The sequence below is a fragment of the Callorhinus ursinus genome, unplaced genomic scaffold (genome assembly GCF_003265705.2).
Source record: "Callorhinus ursinus isolate GAN/ISIS: 27379988/994484 unplaced genomic scaffold, GSC_fseal_2.0 scaffold71, whole genome shotgun sequence".
Taxonomy (NCBI): domain Eukaryota; kingdom Metazoa; phylum Chordata; class Mammalia; order Carnivora; family Otariidae; genus Callorhinus; species Callorhinus ursinus.
Window position 1 is genome coordinate 365074 of NW_027397133.1, and position 20948 is coordinate 386021.

Below are 20948 nucleotides of genomic sequence, written 5' to 3' on the forward strand. Positions count from 1 at the left end.
GTAGGGATCTTCACCTGGCCTGGGATTGAGTGTGTTTGAAGCTAGGTTCTGGTGTTTTTGTGGGTGGGTCCACTTCCAGGTGACCCTTACTTCTGTGACCTTACTTGGGTCCTAACAGGTGCTTACTGGGCCTCTATTTTGTACGAGACCCTGAACATCAAACTTTATTTACCCGGTTCCATGAAACTGTCCAGGGGAAAATATGAACCCAGTGTCTGGATGACCTCAGTGCTCTTCCCGTCACCCCAGGTTCTGGCCCCTCGAGTCCCTGCCTACCTAGTCCCGGACTCTAATCCTGTCTCCTGTCCCGTGACACTCTTGAAAGCTCTGCTCAGATCCCCAACTTCTTAGCCTATGCTTTCTGCCTGTTCCTCAGCTTTCTGGCCCCTGCAGCAGAATGAGCCTCTTCCGTGGGATCCTGACTGCCTTGGTAGCTCTTTGATGTCTTCAGATAGCTTGCTTTGTTATAGATCTATTTTTTCTTTTCCAGTTGGTCTCAGTGGCAGTGTTCTGACACGAGATTCTCTGTCATAGCTAGAAACCTCCCTTGCTTTATTTCGGGCTCTGTTCAAGTCACTTTCTCAAAAGGGCCCTGACCTCCCAAACTGAACTAGCACCCCCTTCACACCTTTTCCCCTTAAGCTGCTTTGTTATTCATAGCATGCATCATCAGACGTCACATTACGTCCTGATTTGTCTATTGCCCCTCTCCCACAATACTGCAAGCTCCATGAGTGAGATGGATTTTTTTAAAGTTTATTTATTTTTGGTAATCTCTACACCCAATGTGGGGCTCGAACTCACAACCCCAAAATCAAGAGTGGCATGCTCCACTGACTGAGCCAGCCAGGAGACTTGAGTAAGAGGTTTTTTTTGTTTTTTTGTTTTTTTGTTCAACAATGCTTAGAAATGCCCCTGCACACATTAGGGATTCAGTACATATTGAATAAATGATGTTGGTTATCTGGTGGGGTGGGAGATCCGCCTTCAAACCTCAGTCCAGTTAGGGAGAACAAGAACCAGAGTGTGGATGGCACATGAGGGCAGGAGCTGGGGGCTGGGACTTGGGAAGAATCCTATGTCCCAGGCTGGGCAGGTGAGAAGAGACAGGAAGGCTTCTAGAAATACCCTGGAGGATTTGAGAAGGAAGACGGCAAAGAGAGGGCATTCCTGACAAGGGACCAGGCCAGGCCCCCCCTTGGAGGGGGGACTGAGAAAGCCAAGTCTCTCCCCAGGGGTCCTGCTGGAAGCTTTTCTGGGCCTCACACCCTCTTGGAAGCACAGGGTAGCAAATCTGAAACCCAGAGCCCCCTGGTGGCCATAATGTAATATGACCCACAAAGTTGGCCACCATATATTGAGCACACTATCAAATCCTCACAACAGCGCTTTGATGGGGGGTGGAGGGGTGTAATTCCATTTCAGAGGAGGAAACCGAAGACCAGAAAGGTTAAGTCACTGACCCAGGCTCATCCAGCTCTGCCTCCATAATCTGAGGTCTGGGGAGCCCACCCAGCTGCTCCTCACCCATCACGCAGAGACACTAGGAGAGATTTTGGGGGGGTGGGGTGGGGAGCAAATCCACCGTCTTGAAGAGCTCCAGGTGCAGGTCTGGGTGGGGGCCCCCAGTTCTGTCCATCTCCAGCTAGGTGACCTCAGGCCAATGAGATCGTGTGTGGTTTGGATGAAATGAGACCTTGTGGCGTCTGCAGGATGCACAGCGCTCAAAGATAAGCATCGTGGTTACTGTAAATGACCAGAGCCCACCAAGTCAAGTGGTTTTGCTAATCTCACCTACAGCCAATCATGACACACAGTAGGTGCTCAAGAAGGCTTGGACTATCCTGAGCATGCCCAGAACTGGGCAGAGTACTAAGTAAGCAGCCCCCTAATTTCCACTGGTTGGGAATGGGAAGTTGTTCAGTTCTCTTCTCTTTTAGATCCAAGAGTCCACGTCCCAACCCCTCTTACCTCAGTCCCAGGAGTCCAGGCCTCAGCTTCTGCGGGGTCACCGGTAACCGGTCCCGTCCGTCCCCCTCCCAACCTCACACCGAAGCCCGGGCGGAGGGGGTTTATTCGCAGCGCTCCTTACAGGCCGCCCCGCACTCCCCGTCGGCGGGGCCCGGCGCAGAACCGGGGTCGCTGGGCGGCGGGGGTGGCGGCCCCTCCTCGTCGCGCGCCCCGCCGCCCTTGCCGATGGCCAGGCGGGGCCGGCCGCGCTGCAGGCCGTCCAGGAGGGCGCAGGCCTGGCAGAGCGCGCGGCTGGCCAGCGCCCCGCAGCGGGAGCAGGCGCCGGGGGGCGGCGGCCGCGCGGCCGGGGCCAGGGCCAGGCGCTCGGCCGAGTGCACCAGGTCCAGCGCCGCCGACGGCCGCGCCGCCTCCAGGAGCTTGAGCAGGTGGCGCGCGTGGCCGCGGAAGGCCTCGGGCGCGTAGACGCACTCCTCCGAGAAGTAGTCGAGGCGGCGGAAGTGCGCGTACAGCACCACCTCCTTCTGCGAGGCCAGCTGCAGGGGGCGGCAGCGCGGCAGTGCGCCCCCCTCGCCCCGCGAGCCCAGGCCCCCGCCCCGGGCCAGCCGCCCCGCGTCGCCCCGCAGGAAGTTCATGAGCACGGTCTCTGCCATGTCGTCGGCGTTGTGGCCTGGGGGAGAGAGGGAGAGCAGGTGAGGTGGGGGCGCCACCGTGGGGCAGCCAGGACCCAGCCAGACGGGGAGGGGCCTGCAGAGTGGCACGGAGTGTGCCACCCGGCCAGGGAGACCCCACCCCCAGGACCCAGAGAGAGATGGGGAGGGGATGGAAAGTGGCAGAAGGTGACCAGGCCCTGGAGGCCTCACACCCCAGACCCTGTGGGGCAGCCAGGACCCAGAGAGATGCAGAGGGGTGTGGGGAACAGCAGGGAGGGCCACACAGGGCCATGGAGACCCCTGGGCACCATGGGACAGCCAGGTGGAGGCTGGAGGTGGTCACAGTGAGAAACAAGAGGAGAACACACACAGACTTCCGGGGAGCAACTCGGGGTGCCCTCCTTTGCCACCCACTTATGGCCAACCAGGCCCTGTGCTAGATGCCTTCTCACGAAGGTAGTAAAAGTGCTTTACGCTACAAGTACCATTTCAGTCTCAGAAGTGTGCTTCCTACTGCACAGAAGTCAAAATGGCATTTAACCGTTAATGGAGATTCTCAAGGGAGCTCTTGTCTCAGTGCCTCTGGGAATGCAGATCGCGGAATGCAGAAAGACCAGGGAGGAAGTAAGGGAATATTTACACAACAATCACCATAAAAACATAAGCTAAATCTCTACTTATTCTGCATCTTGTCATCTTATACTTGAGTCTGTATGGTCCAGACAGTAAAACACTGGTCTTCTTAGGGCTTCTCCAATTGGCCATACTAACCCTCCTCAGGGCCTTTGTATAAGCTGTTTCCTCTACTCAGAACCCGACCCTCTGTCCGACCTTCACTGGTTACTTGGGTGGCCTTCAGGTCTTCGCTCACTCTGGAAATGCTTCCTAACCCCTACTCTTCTCCCTTCACTGGGTGCTCCGGCTATAACCTGGCAAAGTGTGATTTTCTTTAGTAGCACTTCTCAGGTTATAATTATGCATGTGAGAGAAGAGCAAGAACAGAGACTGTCTTGTGTGTCATCACCATGGCAAACATTTCTGTAATGCCTCCTGTTTCCAGTCTCTGGTCTAAGTGCCTACACATAACTCATCTAATTCCCAACAACCCTGGGACCTCGATATTATTAATAAGCCCATTTTACAGAAGAGGTAACTGCGGTTAGGTAATGCTCTGGACTACGTAGCTTGTACCTGGTACGCAGTAAATGGTCAAGGATTATGTGTGGAAGTAATGACCGGGAGAGAATAAGGGTTAGCAGAGAGGAGAGGCCGACAGAGAAAAGCAGTTCAAAGATAGTTGCGTTTCAGACTACAGTTGGCTTCTGATGGGTGGTACCACTTCACTCGCCTCCTTTTGTGAGGGGAGACACAAAGAATGCCATTTTTTTAAATGCAGGGAACCACAGCCCCCAGAGAGTACCCCTCCACCCTTCTAGCTGCCAATGTGATGGCGGTGACTCAAAAGCATGCAGCGCCCATCCCAGGCACGCACGCGTACTGTGCCCGTACTTCACTTCACACACCTTCAGCGGGCATGCATATCCCCTTCTCCTCGTGGACAGCCTCCACCCAGGGCACACCCAGCGTCTCCTTCACCACTTCTTGGACCCGGGCCCAGGCCCTTTAGGTGCCGGCCCCTCGCCCCTCGGCTGCAGTGCCTGCGCTCACCCGTCACGATGTGCGTGGCTCCCACGAGGCGCGCCCCTTCCTCCAGCGCGCGGCGCCGCAGCACCCCGCAGAAGGTGCAGCAGGCGCGGCTGCGGCCGGAGCCGGCCGTGCTGCGGGCCACGGCGTCCATGGTCCAGCCCCCGAAGAGGTCTGCGTAGGCCACGACGGTGAGCGGGAGGTCCCAGCGCGCCGCCTGGCGTCGCACGGCCGCCAGCGCCGCGTCGCGGTAGCCGCTGATGCCCTCGTCCACGGCCACCAGGCGCAGCGAGACGCCCAGGCGCGGCGCTAGTTCGCGCAGCACGTGCGCCAGCACCGTGGAGTCCTTGCCGCCGGAGGCCCCCACGGCCACCACCGCGCCGGGCGGCAGCAGGCGGCCCGCCAGCACCGTGTGCAGCACCTCGGCCTCGAAGGCGGTGCAGAAGCAGGCCCCGCACAGCGCTTGACCGGAGCGCGGGCGGCGGAGGGCAGCGCGCGCCGCGTGGCAGGAGGCGCACTGCGGGGCGGGCATCGCGGGTTCCGGGCGGGCCGGGAGCAGTTGGCTTCTCCTGGACAGGGAGAGAGGGGAGGCAGGTTACATACGGATTCTGGTTTGCGGGGGTCGTAGCCTCCGGGGAGGTGGCCTGGATAGCACTGAGTACACCCATTGCCTGGAATACTCTCCCAGCACTTGTGCAAGCTTGGTACCTTCAAGTCTCAGCTTAAACGTTCATTATTCATTTGTCCATTCCACAGGTATCCATTCATTGCCTCCCATCTACCCAACATGCGTTAGGCACTGGGACAGCAGTGATCAAAATAGGAACGGTTGCAGGGAGGCGCGAACCCATGGATAAGTAAATAACCAAGATACTTTACAAACATAAGGAGTAATATGAAGGAATTATCCTCTGGGCTGAGGCCACAACGACAAGAAGGATCGGGCATTAGATCAGGGTGGGAAGAATGTTCCAAGACAGAGTTAAGAGCAAATGCAAAGACCCGAAGGGCAGGGCCTATGTTCAGTTGTTTGGAAAGTGAGTTATGGCTGAGGGGGGGAGAGGATCCAGGGCTTGGAGGTTGGCAGGGCGAGGAGCTTGGATTTTATTCTGAATGAGATGGGAACCATTGGATGGTTGTAAGCTATGGAGTGACAGGACCTGATTTAAATTTTAACAAGATCCCTCCGGCTGCTGCGTGTGAATAGAGGTTGGAGAGTGGCGAGAGCTGACCAGTAAGGAGGCTCCTGCAATGATCAGATGAACAATAATGTGGCTTAGGGCTGAGCAGAGGCAGTGGAGGTGGAGAGAAGTGGTCAGATTCTGGATCTCTTCTGGAAATAGAGCAGGTGGGTCTCACACGAGACTTGGTTGAGCGAGGCAGTAGGTGAGAGAAGCAGAGAGGACGGACAACTTCAAGCTTCAACTTCTGGCTTCTGCAGTTGAAGGACAGTGGGACCATTCATTTCGTGGGGAGGAGGTGGGGAAGAAGGGAGAACAGGCAAATACTGTGAGAGGCGTAGGTTTAGGCCAGAGAATCTCTAATTTTGTTTGGGCATGGTAAATTTTGAGGTCCTTTCCTCTGGAAGTCTTTCCTGAACCCCGGGCTGGGTGTGGCGCCTCCTCTGGGCTCCCACGGCCGCCTGACGCCCCCCACGCCAGCCCTGATCACTCCAGGTTGTACCCAGGATAGAGGAGGGTGCGTTGGAACCGCCCTCAGGTTGGGGGGTGGAAACTAGAAGGAGTCAGAACAGAGGCAGAGTCCTAAAGCGGATCAGCCGGGACACCAGCTGCTTAGGGCCCTCCAGTCCCGAGGGTCGCCAGAGGCCGTTGGGGGATCACGGAGAGGAGTGCCGTATCTCCAGGGATGCCTACCGGAATGCGTGGGAGAGTGATATGGAGATCCTCAACTGCTACACGGGAGTACGACAAAGGGCCAGGATCGGCGCGCCGAGGCAGGAAGAACTCACCTGAGTAGAACCCGCGCAGGAAAGTCCAGGCTCCGAGAAAACGCGGAAGCGAGTGAAGGGACTACGACTCCCAGAAGGCTTTGGGTTTACCCGCCGACGACTCCCGGCTGCCGGTGGTGCGGTTTGGCCCGAAGCGCCTAGTGCTCGGGGACCAGCAGGGCCCACACCCAGAGAGCCTCGCAGCTGCGTCAGGCGCTCCGCCCACGGCTCCCAGAGTGCTCCAGGACAGACCGCCGCGTCTGTCGTTTGCGCTTGCGCAAAAGCAGGGGCGTCTGGTTTGTAAGGGCTACCTCGCTCTATGCACTTTATTCTAAAAACGGGACGGATGCTTTTTAGGTTTTCTGCCCTTAGGGGAGTATGATAGGATTCGAGATGCGAGTGGAGAGTCGTCGGGGTGGGGGGAGAAAGGAATAGGGGTGCGCAAGGGAGAGGCAGCACGTGCACTGCGCAGATTGCAGGGATTGGGCCGCGTTGCCCGGGGCACGGGGTGGGCTTTTGCGCGCACCCCACGGGAGTGGGAGTGGGTGCGCGCCCGCGCGGGGAGCCCCGATTGTGCGGGCTGGGGGGTTGTGCGTGCGCGGAGCTGACAGGAGCGCTTTGCACTTCTCCACGCGCGCGCCAGGCTCGGGGAGTGACCCGGGTGAACAGTTGCGCACCGGTGTGGCTCAGTGACAAGTGTGCACACCTCCAGCCTTGTGGGGTTGAAGACAGAGCTCGGGATGGAGGGCAGGTAAGACCCATGAGATGGAAGGTTCCCAGGGTTGGGGTGCATTCTCCCAGGAGGCAGCCAGAGCCCTGCTCCCCTCATTCGCTTTCCAGCCCCCAAATTGCCTTCTCTCCTGCGTGTTATATTCCGAGGTTCTCTTGTCTCTACCCCTGTGAGGCCCTTGATAGGATTGAGAGTGAAGGGTGATGGGGGACGTTTGAGCGTCTGCAGCTGTCAAGAGGGTTGAACCCGGGTCATCGGGCTCGTACGTTAGTGATGTCCTGAGGCTTCCTGTGTTCCAGGTCCTGCCCTGGGGCCCTGGGGGACATAGGAGTGTCAGGCGTGGCTGGGGAGATAAGGATGATGAAGCTTGACGTGGAGGGACCAGATGTCCGGGGCTGCAGGGGCCCAGACGTTACAAGTCCCGCGAGGCAGGACGTGGGGGAAAGATCAGCGCTTACTGAGCAACTGGATGTACTCTGCATTTCCAGGCAACCTGTCAAATTCCTCCTCTGTAAAGTGGGGGTAATAACAGAATTTGCCTCATAAGACTGTTTGTGAAGATAAATGAGGTAGTATGGAAAGTGTTTGTTCACCAAGCAGTAAACTTTCATTATTTTCATCCCATTTAGTTTTCATAACCAGGGATGCCTTTCCTTTCGTGACCAGGCCTAATTTTTCTTTGAAAGCGAGGAGTGGGGTGAGAGTTGCCAAACCTCAGGCAACCTACTGATAGTCTGTAAGTCAGTTCTCAGTTTGGGGGTGGTTTTGTACCTCAGAGAACATTTGGCACTCTGTGGAGACATTTTTGGTTGTCACAACAAGGAAGCAGGGGAAGGGTGTGACGTGTTTGGTAGGTAGAGGCCAAGGATGCTGCCAAACATAATGTGTACAGGATGGCCTCTCATTGTAAAGAATTACCCTGTTCAAAACAACAGTGCCAAAGCTGAGGAACCCTGGCCTAAGTGGTATTCTGCTGTGATGTACATTGGTTTTCTCACCCAAAAACTGGTGTACAAATTCATGTGTTTCTGTGTTGGTTTTAGTCTCCTACTTTGCAAGTTTCTTTCACTAAATATTTGAGCAGATCTCAACACCACCCACATACTTTCAGCTGAGAAATTGATAAAAAGGTTTACCTCAAACTGGACATCATTGGCAAAAGGAGGATGTGAAAGCCAGCCAGCCTGCCAGTTGACTCCCTGTGCCACTTGCTTAGTCGTGTGACCTTGAGTAAGTGATGAAAACTTTCTGTGCTTGAGTGTCCTCATCTCTCCAGTGGGGATGATAATAGCATTGTTGGGTTAAAGAATTAAATGAGTTAACCTATGTAAAGCATTAAGACCAGTGCTCGGGGCTTAATAAATGCTTGGGGCTGGGGTGTTCTGGTTCCTTAGGTCACTTGCCTGGGGCAGCAGTAATTGGTAGTGTTGAGAACTGGACCAGTCCCTCTAGCCCTCAGTGGCCACATTCACCACCAAGCTGGCACGGTTTGGGCAGAAGTTCCTTAGGGATGCTTTGCAAAAAATTTGTTTTGTTTGTTGCAACATATTAATATTCCAGTGGAAAAGACTGTAAGTTGGTGTCGGGGGCTTCTGGAGAGGGCAGAAGACTAGCTTCTCATCACTTGCAGGGTAAGGTTGAGTCCTTCAACCTGGTGTTTGCAACCAAGCGCCTGATGACTTTTCAGCCTCCTGAGCCTCTGGCAGGTCCCACACAATGGCCAGTGAAGTAACTTAGTTCTGTCAGGTGTTTGCACATCCCATCCTCTCTTTCTGCAGACTCTCCCTCCCTCACCCCTCCTCACCACACTGATTCCTATGTCTCATCCAGGTAGCCATGTGGATGTACTTCCTCTAGGAAGCCTACAGGACCTGTCCTCCCTTGCATTGCATTAATGAGCCACTTCTGGGCTCCCACAGCCCCTGGTCCCTCACTTTGTCAGAGGCCCTGTCACCTGAGCTGCCCCTAGCTTACCCCTCCTTTCCTGTCTCCTACTCTTCTTTGCACCCCAGTGAGCACGGAGCCTAGGCAGGAAGCTTGCCATGTGGTGTGGTGGTTAAGGACAGAAGCAGCTTGGTTCAGATCCTGGGATTACCATCCTGGTTGTGTAACTGTGGACAACTGACATTTTCTCACCTGTAAGATAGAAATAATAATAGTACAGCCCTCATATGATGAGAGCAGTGGTTCTCAATCTGGGATGGTTTTGACCCCCAGAGGACATTTGGCAGAGACATTTTCGGTTGTCAAAACTGGGGTAGGGCGAGACTGGCATCCAGCAGTGTTATAAACCTCTAACACACAGGACAGCCCCTCTAGCAAAGAACTAACATGCCCAAAATGTCAGTAGTGCTGAGGCTGAGAAGAGAGAACACTTGATGAGTGCTTATAACAGCTCTTGGGCCATAATAAGTGCTCTGAAGATGTGAGGTACCATTACCACCTCTACGGAGGCACACCAAGCTCTCGGATGCCTCCATCTCTCTTTGCCTAGCATGCCTTTCCCTCCCTTGTCATGGGGGTTGAATGCATACTTATCCTTCAGGATCTGCCCAGAATGCTACCTCTTTGGGGAAACCTTCCCTGAGCTCTACCACCATATCTCCCAAGACACCCCCAACCAGACAATGGGTTAGAGTTCAAGTAAGGTCAGGACTCCCTTTGTGGATTATATTAGTTTATAAAACCTAAAAGCTTAATGTTGATTTAGATTAGGGGAAATTATTAAGAAATGTTTTTAAATATGATTTGCCGTGGGGGCAGCTGGCTGGCTCAGTCTCAGAAGAGCATGTGACTTTTGATCTTGGGGTTATAGGTTTGAGCCCCATGTTTGATGTAGAGATTACGTAAAAAAAGAAAAAATCTTTTGTTTTGTCACCATACAATACATCATTAGTTTTTGATGTAGTGATCCATGATTCATTGTTTGCATATAACACCCAGTGCTCCATGCAGTATGTGTCCTCCTTAATACCCATCACTGGGCTAACCCATCCCCCACCCCCCTAAAACCCTCAGTTTCTCAGAGTCCATAGTCTCTCATGGTTTGTCTCCCCCTCCAGTTCCCCCCCTTCATTTTTCCCTTCCTTCTCCTAATGTCCTCCTTGCTATTCCTTATGTTCCACAAATAAGTGAAACCATATGATAATTGACTTTCTCTGCTTGACTTATTTCACTTAGCATAATCTCCATGTTGATGTAAAAGTTGGGTATTCATCCTTTCTGAAGGCTGAGTAATATTCCATTGTATACATGGACCACATCTTCTTTATCCATTCATCTGTTGAAGGGCATCTCGGCTCTTTCCACAGTTTGGCTATTGCGGACATTGCTGCTATGAACATTGGGGTGCATATGGCCCTTCTTTTCACTACATCTGTGTCTTTGGGGTAAATACCCAGTAGTGCAATTGCTGGGTCATAGGGTAGCTCTATTTTTAATTTTTTGAGGAACCTCCACACTTTTCCAAAGTGGCTGTACCAACTTGCATTCCCACCAACAGTGTAAGAGGGTTCCCCTTTCTCCCCAACCTCTCCAACATTTGTTGTTTCTTGCCTTATCAATTTTTGCCATTCTAACTGGTGTAAGGTGGTATCTCGTTGTGGTTTTGATTTGAATTTCCCTGATGGTTAAGATTTGCTGTGGGAAGAATAGGAACTAGCAAGGGCACCTGGGTGGCTCAGTCATTAAGCGTCTGCCTTCGGCTCAGGTCATGATCCCAGGGTCCTGGGATCGAGTCCTGCATCGGGCTCCCTGCTCTGCGGGGAGCCTGCTTCTCCCTCTCCCACTCCCCCTGCTTGTGTTCCTGCTCTCGCTGTCTCTCTCTCTGTCAAATAAATAAATAAAATCTTTGAAAAAAGAAAAGAATAGGAACTAGCAAAATTGTCTGAATCATCAGGAGAATTAAGAAAAAAGTTATGTGCTGTACACACGGGACCCACATCTAATAAGTAAAGACTCAAAAGTGTGAATGTAAGAGGGGAGAAAAAGATATACCAGGAAAACAGCACAAAGAAATCTAAGTTCAGCTACAACCACCAAACAGATTTTCGAGTCAAAAAGCACTATGAGTAATAAAGAGTGTCATCACAAATGAAGAAGGAATCACCAGGATGACAAAACAATTCTAAACCTGGATGTACCTAACAACACAATCTCCAAAGAAATAAAGCCAAATTGAGCAGGATGAGGAGAAAAATGGACACATTCTAGAAGCACTGTGACATTTTAGTATATCTTTCTCATCAAGCAGACAAGAAACTAAAGCTATGGAAAATTTCAACAAGACTCCTGACAAGCTTGAAGTAATGGTCTGAAGAGCTGATGATGTGAGAATACAGGTTTTTTTTCCAGGCACATAGGAGATAAGTACAGATGTCCTAAGTGTGGCTCTTCAGTATGGTGCCCACTAGCTGTGTGTGGGTAACAAACTGTGTCTAGTCTGAATAGAGCCGTGTGGTAAACATAAAATACCAGATTAGAAGACTTTATGTGAAAAAAGAATGTAAAATAATCTCTCAAGTAATTTTTTACCTTGACTACATGTTGAAATCATAATATTTTTGCTATATTGGGTTAAGTGTAATGTTAAATTAATTGCACCTGTTTATTTTTACTTTATAAACATGACTAATAGAAATGTAAAATTATGTCTGTGACTTGCATTATACTGGACAGCCCTGCTTCGGACCATGAGAACGTCTGAGCAAATTTGAGGGTCATCCTGCCCCACTCCCCAGGACAACGGGACCTTAACCAAGAAGCTTAGTACATGTACTTCTGATCCAATGAGTGAATTTTCCCATTCCCTTTTATGATTTAGGAAATTATTAAAACAATTTTTCATACATCTTGGAACCAGTTAAGACAGAAAGGGTCTGAGTGTGTATGTATATATTTGTGTATTATAGTAATTCTAAAACACTTTTGTTTGGGAGGCCCCAAAAACATAGTGAAAAATTTTGTATCCTCATCTTAAATTGGCATCTGACAATTTTTTTTAAAGATTTTATTTATTTATTTGAGAGAGAGAGAATGAGAGATGGCACGAGACGGAAGAGGGTCAGAGGGAGAAGCAGACTCCCCGCTGAGCAGGGAGCCTGATGTGGGACTTGATCCCGGGACTCCAGGATCATGACCTGAGCCGAAGGCAGTCGCTCAACCGAGTCACCCAGGCGTCCCTGGCATCTGACAATTTCCAACATTAAAGGTTTTTGTTTTGTTACTCAGAGGTGAAAAATATTATATGTTTTCCAAGGTGACATGAGATGAGAATTGGCTGTTTAATGGAATAAATATTTTATGACATGACTCAAATAGGCTTTAAGTACCTAAGAGAAAAATGCATATCAATTCTAATGGGAACCATTAATTTTTACTGGATGTTTTATTCAGTATAACTTGAAAAAATTTCCCCTGAAAACATTTCAGTTGAATTTTTAAAAAAGAATTAGTTCTACTAAACTGTCATGCTTTGGTTGTTCTTTTTTTTTCAAGATTTTATTTATTTATTTGACAGAGAGATGGCAAGAGAGGGAACACAAGCAGGAAGACTGTGAGAGGGAGAAGCAGGCTTCCTGCTTAACAGGGAGCCTGATACGGGGCTCGATCCCAGGACCCTGGGATCATGACCTGAGCCAAAGGCAGACGCTTAATGGCTGAGCCACCCAGGCGCCCCAGCTTTGGTTGTTCTGAATACAGAACATCCCAGCATGAACCAAGTGTCACCTAAATGACCAGAATAGAAATACACTTCCATGCGGGGAGTTGTGTGTATACATCCCACTTGGAAGACCTCTGCTAGATAAAACAGGTTCTATATACCGGGAACCTGCCAGGAGGGAGGGACCATGTCCTAGGGAGATCCAGGGAGTCCAGACTCCGGGGAGACTCTGGGTATCCCAGATCATAGTAGGCTCTTAAGGGTTATACACGCACCACACAGCAGCCGAACAAAGCTTGTTTTCCCCAAATGAAAATATAACTTACTAAATGAGACCTGGATACATGTCACTTGGGAAATGTGGGTGTACTAACTTGAATCATGTCTTATGCATGGGAGTTGCTGTGAGTGTAAGACGTCAGATTTTTTTCTTGAAATCTTATGTAACTTTGGGAAACAATACGCAGTTGATTTATCATACCCGGTTTACCTTTCAACAGTGGTGAACTGGACTCTTCTATTTTTTGAGGAAGTAACAGGAACACTTATACGCCAACACCTACAGTCACATGATTATGCTGCCAATTTTTTTTTTTAATCATTGTTCGTAATTCAGTTTTCTCCCCCAGGAGGCCAAATGATGGTAGCACTATGTCTTAAGTCATAACCCCTGTATTTGCAATAGGGATTAATTATAAAATGAGGAGTCAGAAGATAATCGCTTGTTGCTGTCCACAAAATCCTGTCACGTTTCCTGTGGAGTCAGAGGGGTCCTTTTTACTCGGCTCTCTGGGAGATAGACCACACTTTCAATAGCAGACTTTCCTGTCCTGCAGGAGGAGGAGGAAGTCTGGATATGTGGGCCTGGGTGTCCTAACACTGGGTGATGTGTGTCCAACACACTCCCTTTGTTGGTGGCCCCACGGAAACCACCAGATGCAGCTGACTCCTGCGTGAAGAATCATGCTCCTGAGCACACATACACCGTGGAAGACTCCTTGCTCCTCCAACCTCGCCCACCCCCTGCCTGGGAAGGGGGAAAAGAGTCACCATAGAGGCTCTTTTGGCCCCCCCAACTGTTGACAGAGCAGCTGGGGATGTGCAAGAAGGAGGCGACACTGGCCAGTGTGGCTGGACTCAGGCACGGTCTACACCCGAAGCATTCACCGCTGGGAAATAGGGATTAGTATGAGCCCTGCTGTTTTCAGTGAATACATTCAGAAATTGCTGGGTCAACTCTACCAGCATGATTCAAAGACTGGTTTGGGTCCCAAACGGCAGCACCAAGTCCAGCGGAGGTCCCTGAGGCATACTTGACAATCAGTTGTCTTCTGCGTGTGGACGGGGTGCCTTTCCCCCATATGTGGGGGTTTCTTCTCATTTTCATTCAAGGAGGGGGCATCTGCCTTTGGAGTGCCACTCAAAAGTCTTGCTTGGTATTCTATGAAACAGCACTCCTCTGTATGCTGTCTTTCCAGCTGAAAAGCTAAGAGGAATTCTGCCAGTAGGTAGTTCTCCCTTATTCCTGCCCCACAACAGAGAATTTGCTACTGACACTGGATTCTTGTTTCCATGCATCAAAATTGAAGGATTTTCTGTCCCCGATCACATTCTATCTTGTACCACATTTGAGATTCAGTACGGAGCCTGCTTCTGTGATGAGATAATCTGGTTCATCTAAAAATACGCTCACCAATTTAGTGAGAAGGACACCAACGTTGTGTATGACTGTTCAGTGCCCTTTGACTCCCCCTGCCCACCTGAGGGCCTTTGCACCTGCTGTTCCCTCTGCCCAGCCTCCGGCCATTTCTTTACTCTCCATCCATTTCCTCCTCCACCCCTTTTGATGTATAGGTTTTTATTGCTCTCTGAAATGACCTGTTTTCCTGTCTGTCTTTCCCACCAGAATGTGGGTTTCCCGGGGGTAGAGGTTTTTGTTAATTTTGCTTGTGGCGGCTTCGTTGATTCCCACAATAATACTGGCACAGAAGTGATGCTTAGTAACTAGAGATGAATAAATGCTCAGCCCTCGTGTCAGGTGATGCTGGGGACCCAGGGCTGAACTGGGTCGAGGCCTGCCCCACTCCCAGGCTGGTGCAGGAAGGAGATCTGGACACGGACCATTCCTGGTCTGGTGGCCAGAGCAGTGACAGCTGACATACGGGACGAGGAGGGCTGAAGCAGGGAGGGGAGGATGTGGAGGAGGCTCCCAGGCGAGGAGAACTTGCGGTGGCTGAGGACGAGCAGGAGTGTATCAGGTGGTGAATCATTCATTCACTCACTCATTCATTATTCATTTCCTGGGCCCTCCTGCCCTAGGAAATGCCAAGGACCCAGAGATGAGTCAGTCCTGAACCCTGTTCTCTGCAAGCTCCTACTCTGATGGGGGCGGTTGACAGGATGGTCACAATCCAGGAAGATCAAACTGTGGCGGAGGTACATACAGAGGCTGCATAAGCCTCTAGGGGCTACTTGGCGCCCGTTGGGAAGGGAAGGGCACCCAGAATAAACAGGAGTCAGGTACGTCCCTTTCCTACAGGATGCTGGAGATACAAGCAGACTGGGCACAGTCTGGAGTACTCTGGAGCCGGGTTGCATTGCACACTGTGTGTCCTGGTGCAGCAACCCAGTGAGCTCGATCCCACTGTAGTCCCCATTATAGATGAGGACCTTGAGCCTTAGAGAGATTGAGTCGCTCACCCAGGGAAGGAACCAGCTAGGGTCCACTGTGACCATGGGGTTCGGAGGGGACCAGCTGGAAGAGATGAGGCTGGAGATGTGCCCAAGGCAGGTTCTTCCTGCAGGGGGCGCAGCTTGAGTGGCCTCGCCATTCTCTCACTCTGCCCCACTCTCCAGTGTGCAAAGCCAGTCATGGAGGGGTGGGTGCAGGCCCCTGCAACTGAGCTACGTGGGGTAAAAGTGAGGGGTTTGCAAAACGGGAAGAATGACCTTCTGCTTCTTTTCCCAAAATGGAACAGCAGAGGGGGCTCCTGTTATTATTTCTGGGGGTACAGCTGCTGCTTATGGGGGCATTCCTCCACCAGAACCACAACCGCCACAGCCTCGCCTCCTCCTTGCACATCCTGATACGGGACAGGCCAATGGTGGGAGAAGAGTTGCCCTTTTTGGTCTCAGTCTCCTCTGCAGGGGCCTCTTCCCAGGATGTGTATGCCAACCTCAGCCAGATCCACCCTGTGGACGTTAGTGAAGAGCACCTGCCCAGCTGCCCCCTCATCTCACCCTACATCAGTAAGCTTGTGGGGGCGTCCTACACCCCCCAACCCTGTGTCAGGCTTTGGGGAGCTAGCAGGACTCCCTGGGGAGGGGGGGGCAGATCCTGGAAGCAGAAGGCATGGGCCTGGTGGCTGGGGGTGATGGAGAACATGTGCTGGTCATCTGTGGCTGCATCATAATGAACCACCCCAGAAATTAGTGTTTCTAAACAGTCATCAGCTCTCAATGTGTGTCCGGGTCGGGAGTTTGGGGAAGGGTCCCGCTGGGCAGTCGTGGTCCAGGTTTTTCATGCAGTTGCAGTGAGATGTGGCTGGAGCTAAAACAGCAGTGGGTAGAAGCACCCCGTTCTCTCCCCGCAATCTCAGAGGGTCCGAGTAGCCCCTCCAGTGGGCTCGTTTGGGCTTCCTTACTGCATGGCGGCCTGAGCACTTACATGGCAACCGCAGGCTTCAGGAGCAAGTGTTCACATAAATCAGGCAGAAGCCATGATCTAGTCTCAAAAGCCATGTAGTGTCATTTCTGACATACCCCACTCGTTGAGACTGTCATAAAAGCCCACCCAATTTTAAGGGGCGGGGACATAGACTCACCTCTCCTTGGGAGGAGCATCAAAGTCACATTGTAAGAAGGGCATGTTGGGTCAGAGATACTGTGGTGGTGTCTTTGGAAAAAAATGCGGTCTGCCACGGAGAGGGGGAGGAGCCACAGCTGGGGCTGGGTGGGTGGGTGGTGGAGCCCTCAGTGAGAGGAACTGGAAGGAGCAGTCTGAGGTGTAGGGAGAGCGGGTGGCCTGAGAATCACCCCAGGAGAGACACCCTTAAAACAACAGGAAGTTTTCTCCCACAGTTCTGGAAGCCAGAAGTCCAAAATCAGGGTGTCGGCAGGGTTGGTTCCTTCCAGATGCCCTGAGAGAGAAACCGTCCTACACCGCTCTCCTAGCTTCTGGTGGTTGCTGGCAATCCTTGGCTTTCCTTGGCTTGTAGGCACGTCACGTTGATTTCTGCCTCCACGGCCGCCTTGTCTCTGGGTCTTCACATGATCTTCTTATAAGGACACCAGTAATTGCATTTAGGGCCCACCCTCATCCAATACTTCTAAATTCTCACCATCTACATCTGTGTAGACCCTATTTCCAAATAAGGTCACATGCTGAAGTGCTAGTGGATATGGTTTGGGGGGGTGGACATGATTGAACCCAGTACAGCTGGGTTGTGGGTTTTCTGGGGCAGATCCCTGACCATCCCCGGCGTCTGCCTCTCTCAGATGGCCCCTTGAAGGTGATGATCCCAGAGAACTTGACGATGGAGCAGGTGCTGGAAAAGAACCCGCTGGTGGAGCTGGGAGACCAGTACTGGCCGCCTGACTGCTGGACACGGCACCACACGGCAGTTGTGGTGCCCTGCTATGGGCAAGACCAGCACCTGCGGCACCTGCTCTTCCACCTGCACCCCTTCCTGCAGCACCAGCAACTGCACTATGCCATCTACGTGGTGAACCAGGTGCAGCCGGAATGGGGAGGGCCAGAGGCAAGAAGACAGAGGGGTCTGAGCATGGCTGTGGAGAGTTAAGACTGAAGATGTCAGTCTCTGAGCTGACAGCATTTGGGCCAGAGAGCATCCAGGGGGTGGGAGGGCTGGGTTTATGAGGCAAGAAGAACTTGAACTGGGGGGAAATTAGAGCTGGGGCTGTAGGTTGGGTCTAGACTGGCTGAGTCTGGGATCGGCTCAAATGGCTGTCTGGAAGACTCAGTCCCACTGAGTCTAGGCCTCCCTGAGACCAGGGCTGACCAGGTTGGGCAATGAAGCTGAGCAGTAATTTAAAGCACTGGGTTTGGAGTCCTTTGGAGGCTTGTTTGAATCTCAGCGTTGCCCATTACTACCTGTGTGGTCAGAGTGTGGGACTGATCATCCATCCATCCATCCATCCATCCATCCATCCCATTGTCACTCAGTATAACTATGTATAAACTTGGGGAACTCTGTGCCACTCTTTTCTCATTCATGAGGCAGGGATAATAATAACCCCTCCATCATTGGGTTGTAGGAAGCATTCACTGAGTTAATGACTAAAGCAATGAGGTCAAGGCCTGGCACATGGTAGATACTCAGTAAGTGATAGTGCTAATGATGATGGTGATGATGGTTTTGCTGGTGATGATTAAGATCCTGCTGGTGCCGGGGGTGAGGATGGTGATGGTGGTGAGGGTGATGTTGACAGCAGGGAAGGAGGCGAGGTGGTGAGGATGATGGTGGTGAGCGTGATGTTGACAGCAGGGAAGGAGGCGAGGTGGTGAGGATGATGGTGGTGAGGGTGATGTTGACAGCAGGGAAGGAGGCGAGGTGGTGAGGATGATGGTGGTGAGGGTGATGTTGACAGCAGGGATGGAGGCGAGGTGGTGAGGATGATGGTGGTGAGCGTGATGTTGACAGCAGGGATGGAGGTGAGGTGATTGTGTTGATGGCATCAGAGATGGTGAAGAGGATGGTGTTGGTGCTCATGCTGGCGGTGAACATGATAGCAAGTGATGATGGTAACGATTAAGGTGGTGATGATGAAGGAGAACATGATGATGATGAAGGAAGAGGAGAGGGAGAGGCAAACCCTGTCATGGTTTCTGGGCATCAGACCCAGTCTTTGGTAGGAGCAGAAACAGATGTAGGTGCTCCCTCCTCACCCTAACCCCTGCCTCCCTCAGATGGTCTCTTGAAGGGGATGATCCTTGAGAACCTTGAAAATGGCCATGGACGGAGCTGGGGGGCTGACGATACTGACTGCCTAGGATGGGGGTGGGAATCCAGGAAAAGTTTTCCAGGGGAGGTAACCTTTGAACTGTGCCCTCATGGACACAGTTGTGGGGTTTCCAGCTCCAGTGAGAATAGGGTCCAGGCCAGAGAATGGCACTTGAAAAGGGGAGAGGATGGGCCTGGCAGGTGGGGAAATGCTCCTGCCTGCTGGGGAGGGAGCATCGAGCATCTCTGTCCATCCCAGGTGCACAACACCGCCTTCAACCGGGGCAAACTGCGTGATGTGGGGTTCTGGGAGGCCATGCAGGAGGAGGAATGGGACTGTGTCTTTTTCCACGATGTGAACCTCCTCCCAGAGGATGACCGCAACCTCTACATCTGCGACATCTTTCCTGCTCATGTGTCTGTGGCCATTGACAAGTTCAACTACAAGTAGGTGGAACGAGGGGGCCTCCTGGGGGGGATGGTTGGCCAGGCCCTGTGCTTTCCTGGACCTCGCCCTTCCCATCGTTAGGGTCCAGGCCCTGATCCCTGGGACCGAGGCAGAGAGGGATGTTGGGGCCCAGGGAAAAGCCTTGTAGACAGGGAAGAACCTTTTGGATGCAGGTGTTGGGGGGGGGTGGTCAGTGATAGAAAGGGTCATGATGGAGGTCAGAGAAGGGCATGTATGAAAGGATGGGCTGACTAGGGGGTAGGAGAGGGTTATCCCAGGAGTCTGGGGAGAAAGGGCCATTAAGGGGTCACAAGGTGGGCCTGTCAGATGATTTAGGGGAGGGGATATCCCAGGTCAAGTGAGGGCCCATCTCAGAGGGCAGAGGAAGGGTTACTCCAAGATCAGGGAAGGGGACACCTGAGGGGTCAGGGGAGAGGTTAGTTATCACAGGGGTGACTGGGGTAGGGCAAACCCAGAAATAATGCTTGGGGATCCTGGCCAGAGCCCCCGTTGCCTGAAATTCCTTGTTTCCAACTCTGCCTCTCCAGGCTACCCTACCATGGCTACCTTGGGGGGGTGTTTGCCCTGCGCCCCATTCACTACCTGAGGATAAACGGCTTCCCCAGCTCGTACTGGGCCTGGGATCGTAAGGACCATGACATCGCTGCCAGGTAGGGGGCCCTGCTTGAGGAGCCTAGCACGGGGCTGCAGGCCCCTCCATGGTGTGGGGGACATAGGCCGCCGTGGCCTTTAGGGCTGGGTGTGGCATAGGGACCCTGTCAGAGGCAGGCATCTGGCCTCCCTGCCCTCTCCCCGTGTAAGGCTGCAACTGAGCGGGATGCTCCTCTCCCGACCCCATCTGCTCTTTGGCCACTACCACATGCTGGAGGGGCAGGACCCCAGCCACCAGCAGAGCCCCCACAGGCAAGTTGGGGTTGGAGGCAGGATGTCCCATCTTGGGCGGTGCCTTAGTCCTGGGCTCACATGGCTGCCCCTCCCCCCAGCCCTGGCCTTCTGGCCTCAGTCCGCTGCAGATGGCAGCAGGATGGCATAAACTCACTGGGCTACAGGCTGCTGTCCAAGGAGCTGCAGCCCCTCTACACCAACCTCACCGTGGACATCAACTTCCCAGCTTCCCAGCCCTAGGAGCCCCCGTGCCAAGCTGAGGGGGAGCTGGAGGCTGGAACAGAATCTCTAAGACCTGGGCTGCAGGGCAGCCCTCCCAACTGGTTGCCTATTAAAGGAGTTTATTTTACTCACTTCTCCTCTCTGCCAACCTTCATCCCCACCCTTTCATTTCCAGGCATTGATTCAGAGCCCCACTCAAATTCCCTGGTTCTCTCCATGTGGTTCCAAGTGCTGACCACTCACCTACCAATTTACTTCTCATGAAAACTTGTGGGGTAGGCACTGTTAGCATCATCCTTTAAAAACCCAGGACAGAAGAGGGCGCCTGGGTGGCTCAGATGGTGAAGCGTCTGCCTTCGGCTCAGGTCATGATCCCAGGGTCCTGGGATCGAGTCCTGCATGCTTCTCCCTCTGCTTCTCTCTCTCTCTCTCCCTCTATCTCTCATGAGTAAATAAATAAAATCTTAAAAAAAATAAAAATAAAAACCCAGGACAGAGGAGTTAAAAGCTTGTGTGTCCGATGTAGGATCAAATTTGGGTACCTGGCTCCTGGGCCAGTGCCCTGCAGGGGTATGCAGTCCTGCTGCTGTCTTGTAGCAAAGAAAGCGGCGAGAAGAACAAATAGTAAAACCTGTGAGGATGGTTGAATTAATTAGCATGTTCACCCCACAGAATACCACACACCACTGAGCAGATGCACCACAGCATGGAAAGAACAAGGTGCACACACGTGTGTGGTATGATCTGATGTTTATAAAAGAGAGGACAGAGTTCCCACACAGGTAGAGGATTATGAGCGTAGTG

At 52.3% G+C, this 20948-nt stretch overlaps 2 protein-coding genes across 5 annotated transcripts; one reads left to right on the plus strand and one right to left on the minus strand.

The window, feature by feature from the left end:
- Positions 1-742: 742 nt before the first annotated feature.
- LOC112806983 (cytoplasmic tRNA 2-thiolation protein 1) lies at positions 743-6412 on the minus strand. 2 transcript variants are annotated; one of them, XM_025849529.2, is made up of 3 exons: positions 6235-6412; positions 4290-4834; positions 743-2638 (listed from the first exon to the last, which is right to left on the minus strand). In XM_025849529.2, the coding sequence occupies exons 2-3, from the start codon at positions 4795-4797 to the stop codon at positions 2073-2075; spliced, it is 1074 nt and encodes a 357-aa protein (XP_025705314.1). In that variant the 5' UTR covers positions 4798-4834; positions 6235-6412; the 3' UTR covers positions 743-2072. The 2 variants fall into 2 exon arrangements, with proteins under 2 accessions (XP_025705314.1, XP_025705315.1); XM_025849530.2 differs by having other exon boundaries at positions 6140-6412.
- Positions 6413-6529: 117 nt separating this feature from the next.
- Positions 6530-20946, plus strand: LOC112806985 (beta-1,4-galactosyltransferase 3-like). Of its 3 annotated transcripts, none has more exons than XM_073886458.1 (6): positions 6530-6964; positions 15574-15854; positions 17103-17365; positions 18828-19015; positions 19839-19940; positions 20021-20946. In XM_073886458.1, exons 1-6 carry the CDS (start codon positions 6954-6956, stop codon positions 20160-20162), a joined length of 987 nt encoding a protein of 328 aa, XP_073742559.1. In that variant the 5' UTR covers positions 6530-6953; the 3' UTR covers positions 20163-20946. The 3 variants fall into 3 exon arrangements, with proteins under 3 accessions (XP_073742559.1, XP_025705321.2, XP_073742560.1); XM_025849536.2 differs by having other exon boundaries at positions 17103-17338; XM_073886459.1 differs by lacking the exons at positions 19839-19940; positions 20021-20946 and adding an exon at positions 19565-19825.
- The last annotated feature ends 2 nt before the right edge of the window (positions 20947-20948 follow it).

Coding starts and splice junctions, on each gene's coding strand:
- LOC112806983 (XM_025849529.2), bottom strand. CDS start 4,797: ATGCCCGCCCCGCAGTGCGCCTCCTGCCACGCGGCGCGCGCTGCCCTC. Junction 2,639..4,289: donor AGCCACGCACATCGTGACGG/GTGAGCGCAGGC, acceptor TCTCTCCCCCAG/GCCACAACGCCGACGACATG.
- LOC112806985 (XM_073886458.1), top strand. Junction 15,855..17,102: donor CCTCATCTCACCCTACATCA/GTAAGCTTGTGG, acceptor TGCCTCTCTCAG/ATGGCCCCTTGAAGGTGATG. Junction 19,941..20,020: donor CACCAGCAGAGCCCCCACAG/GCAAGTTGGGGT, acceptor CCCTCCCCCCAG/CCCTGGCCTTCTGGCCTCAG.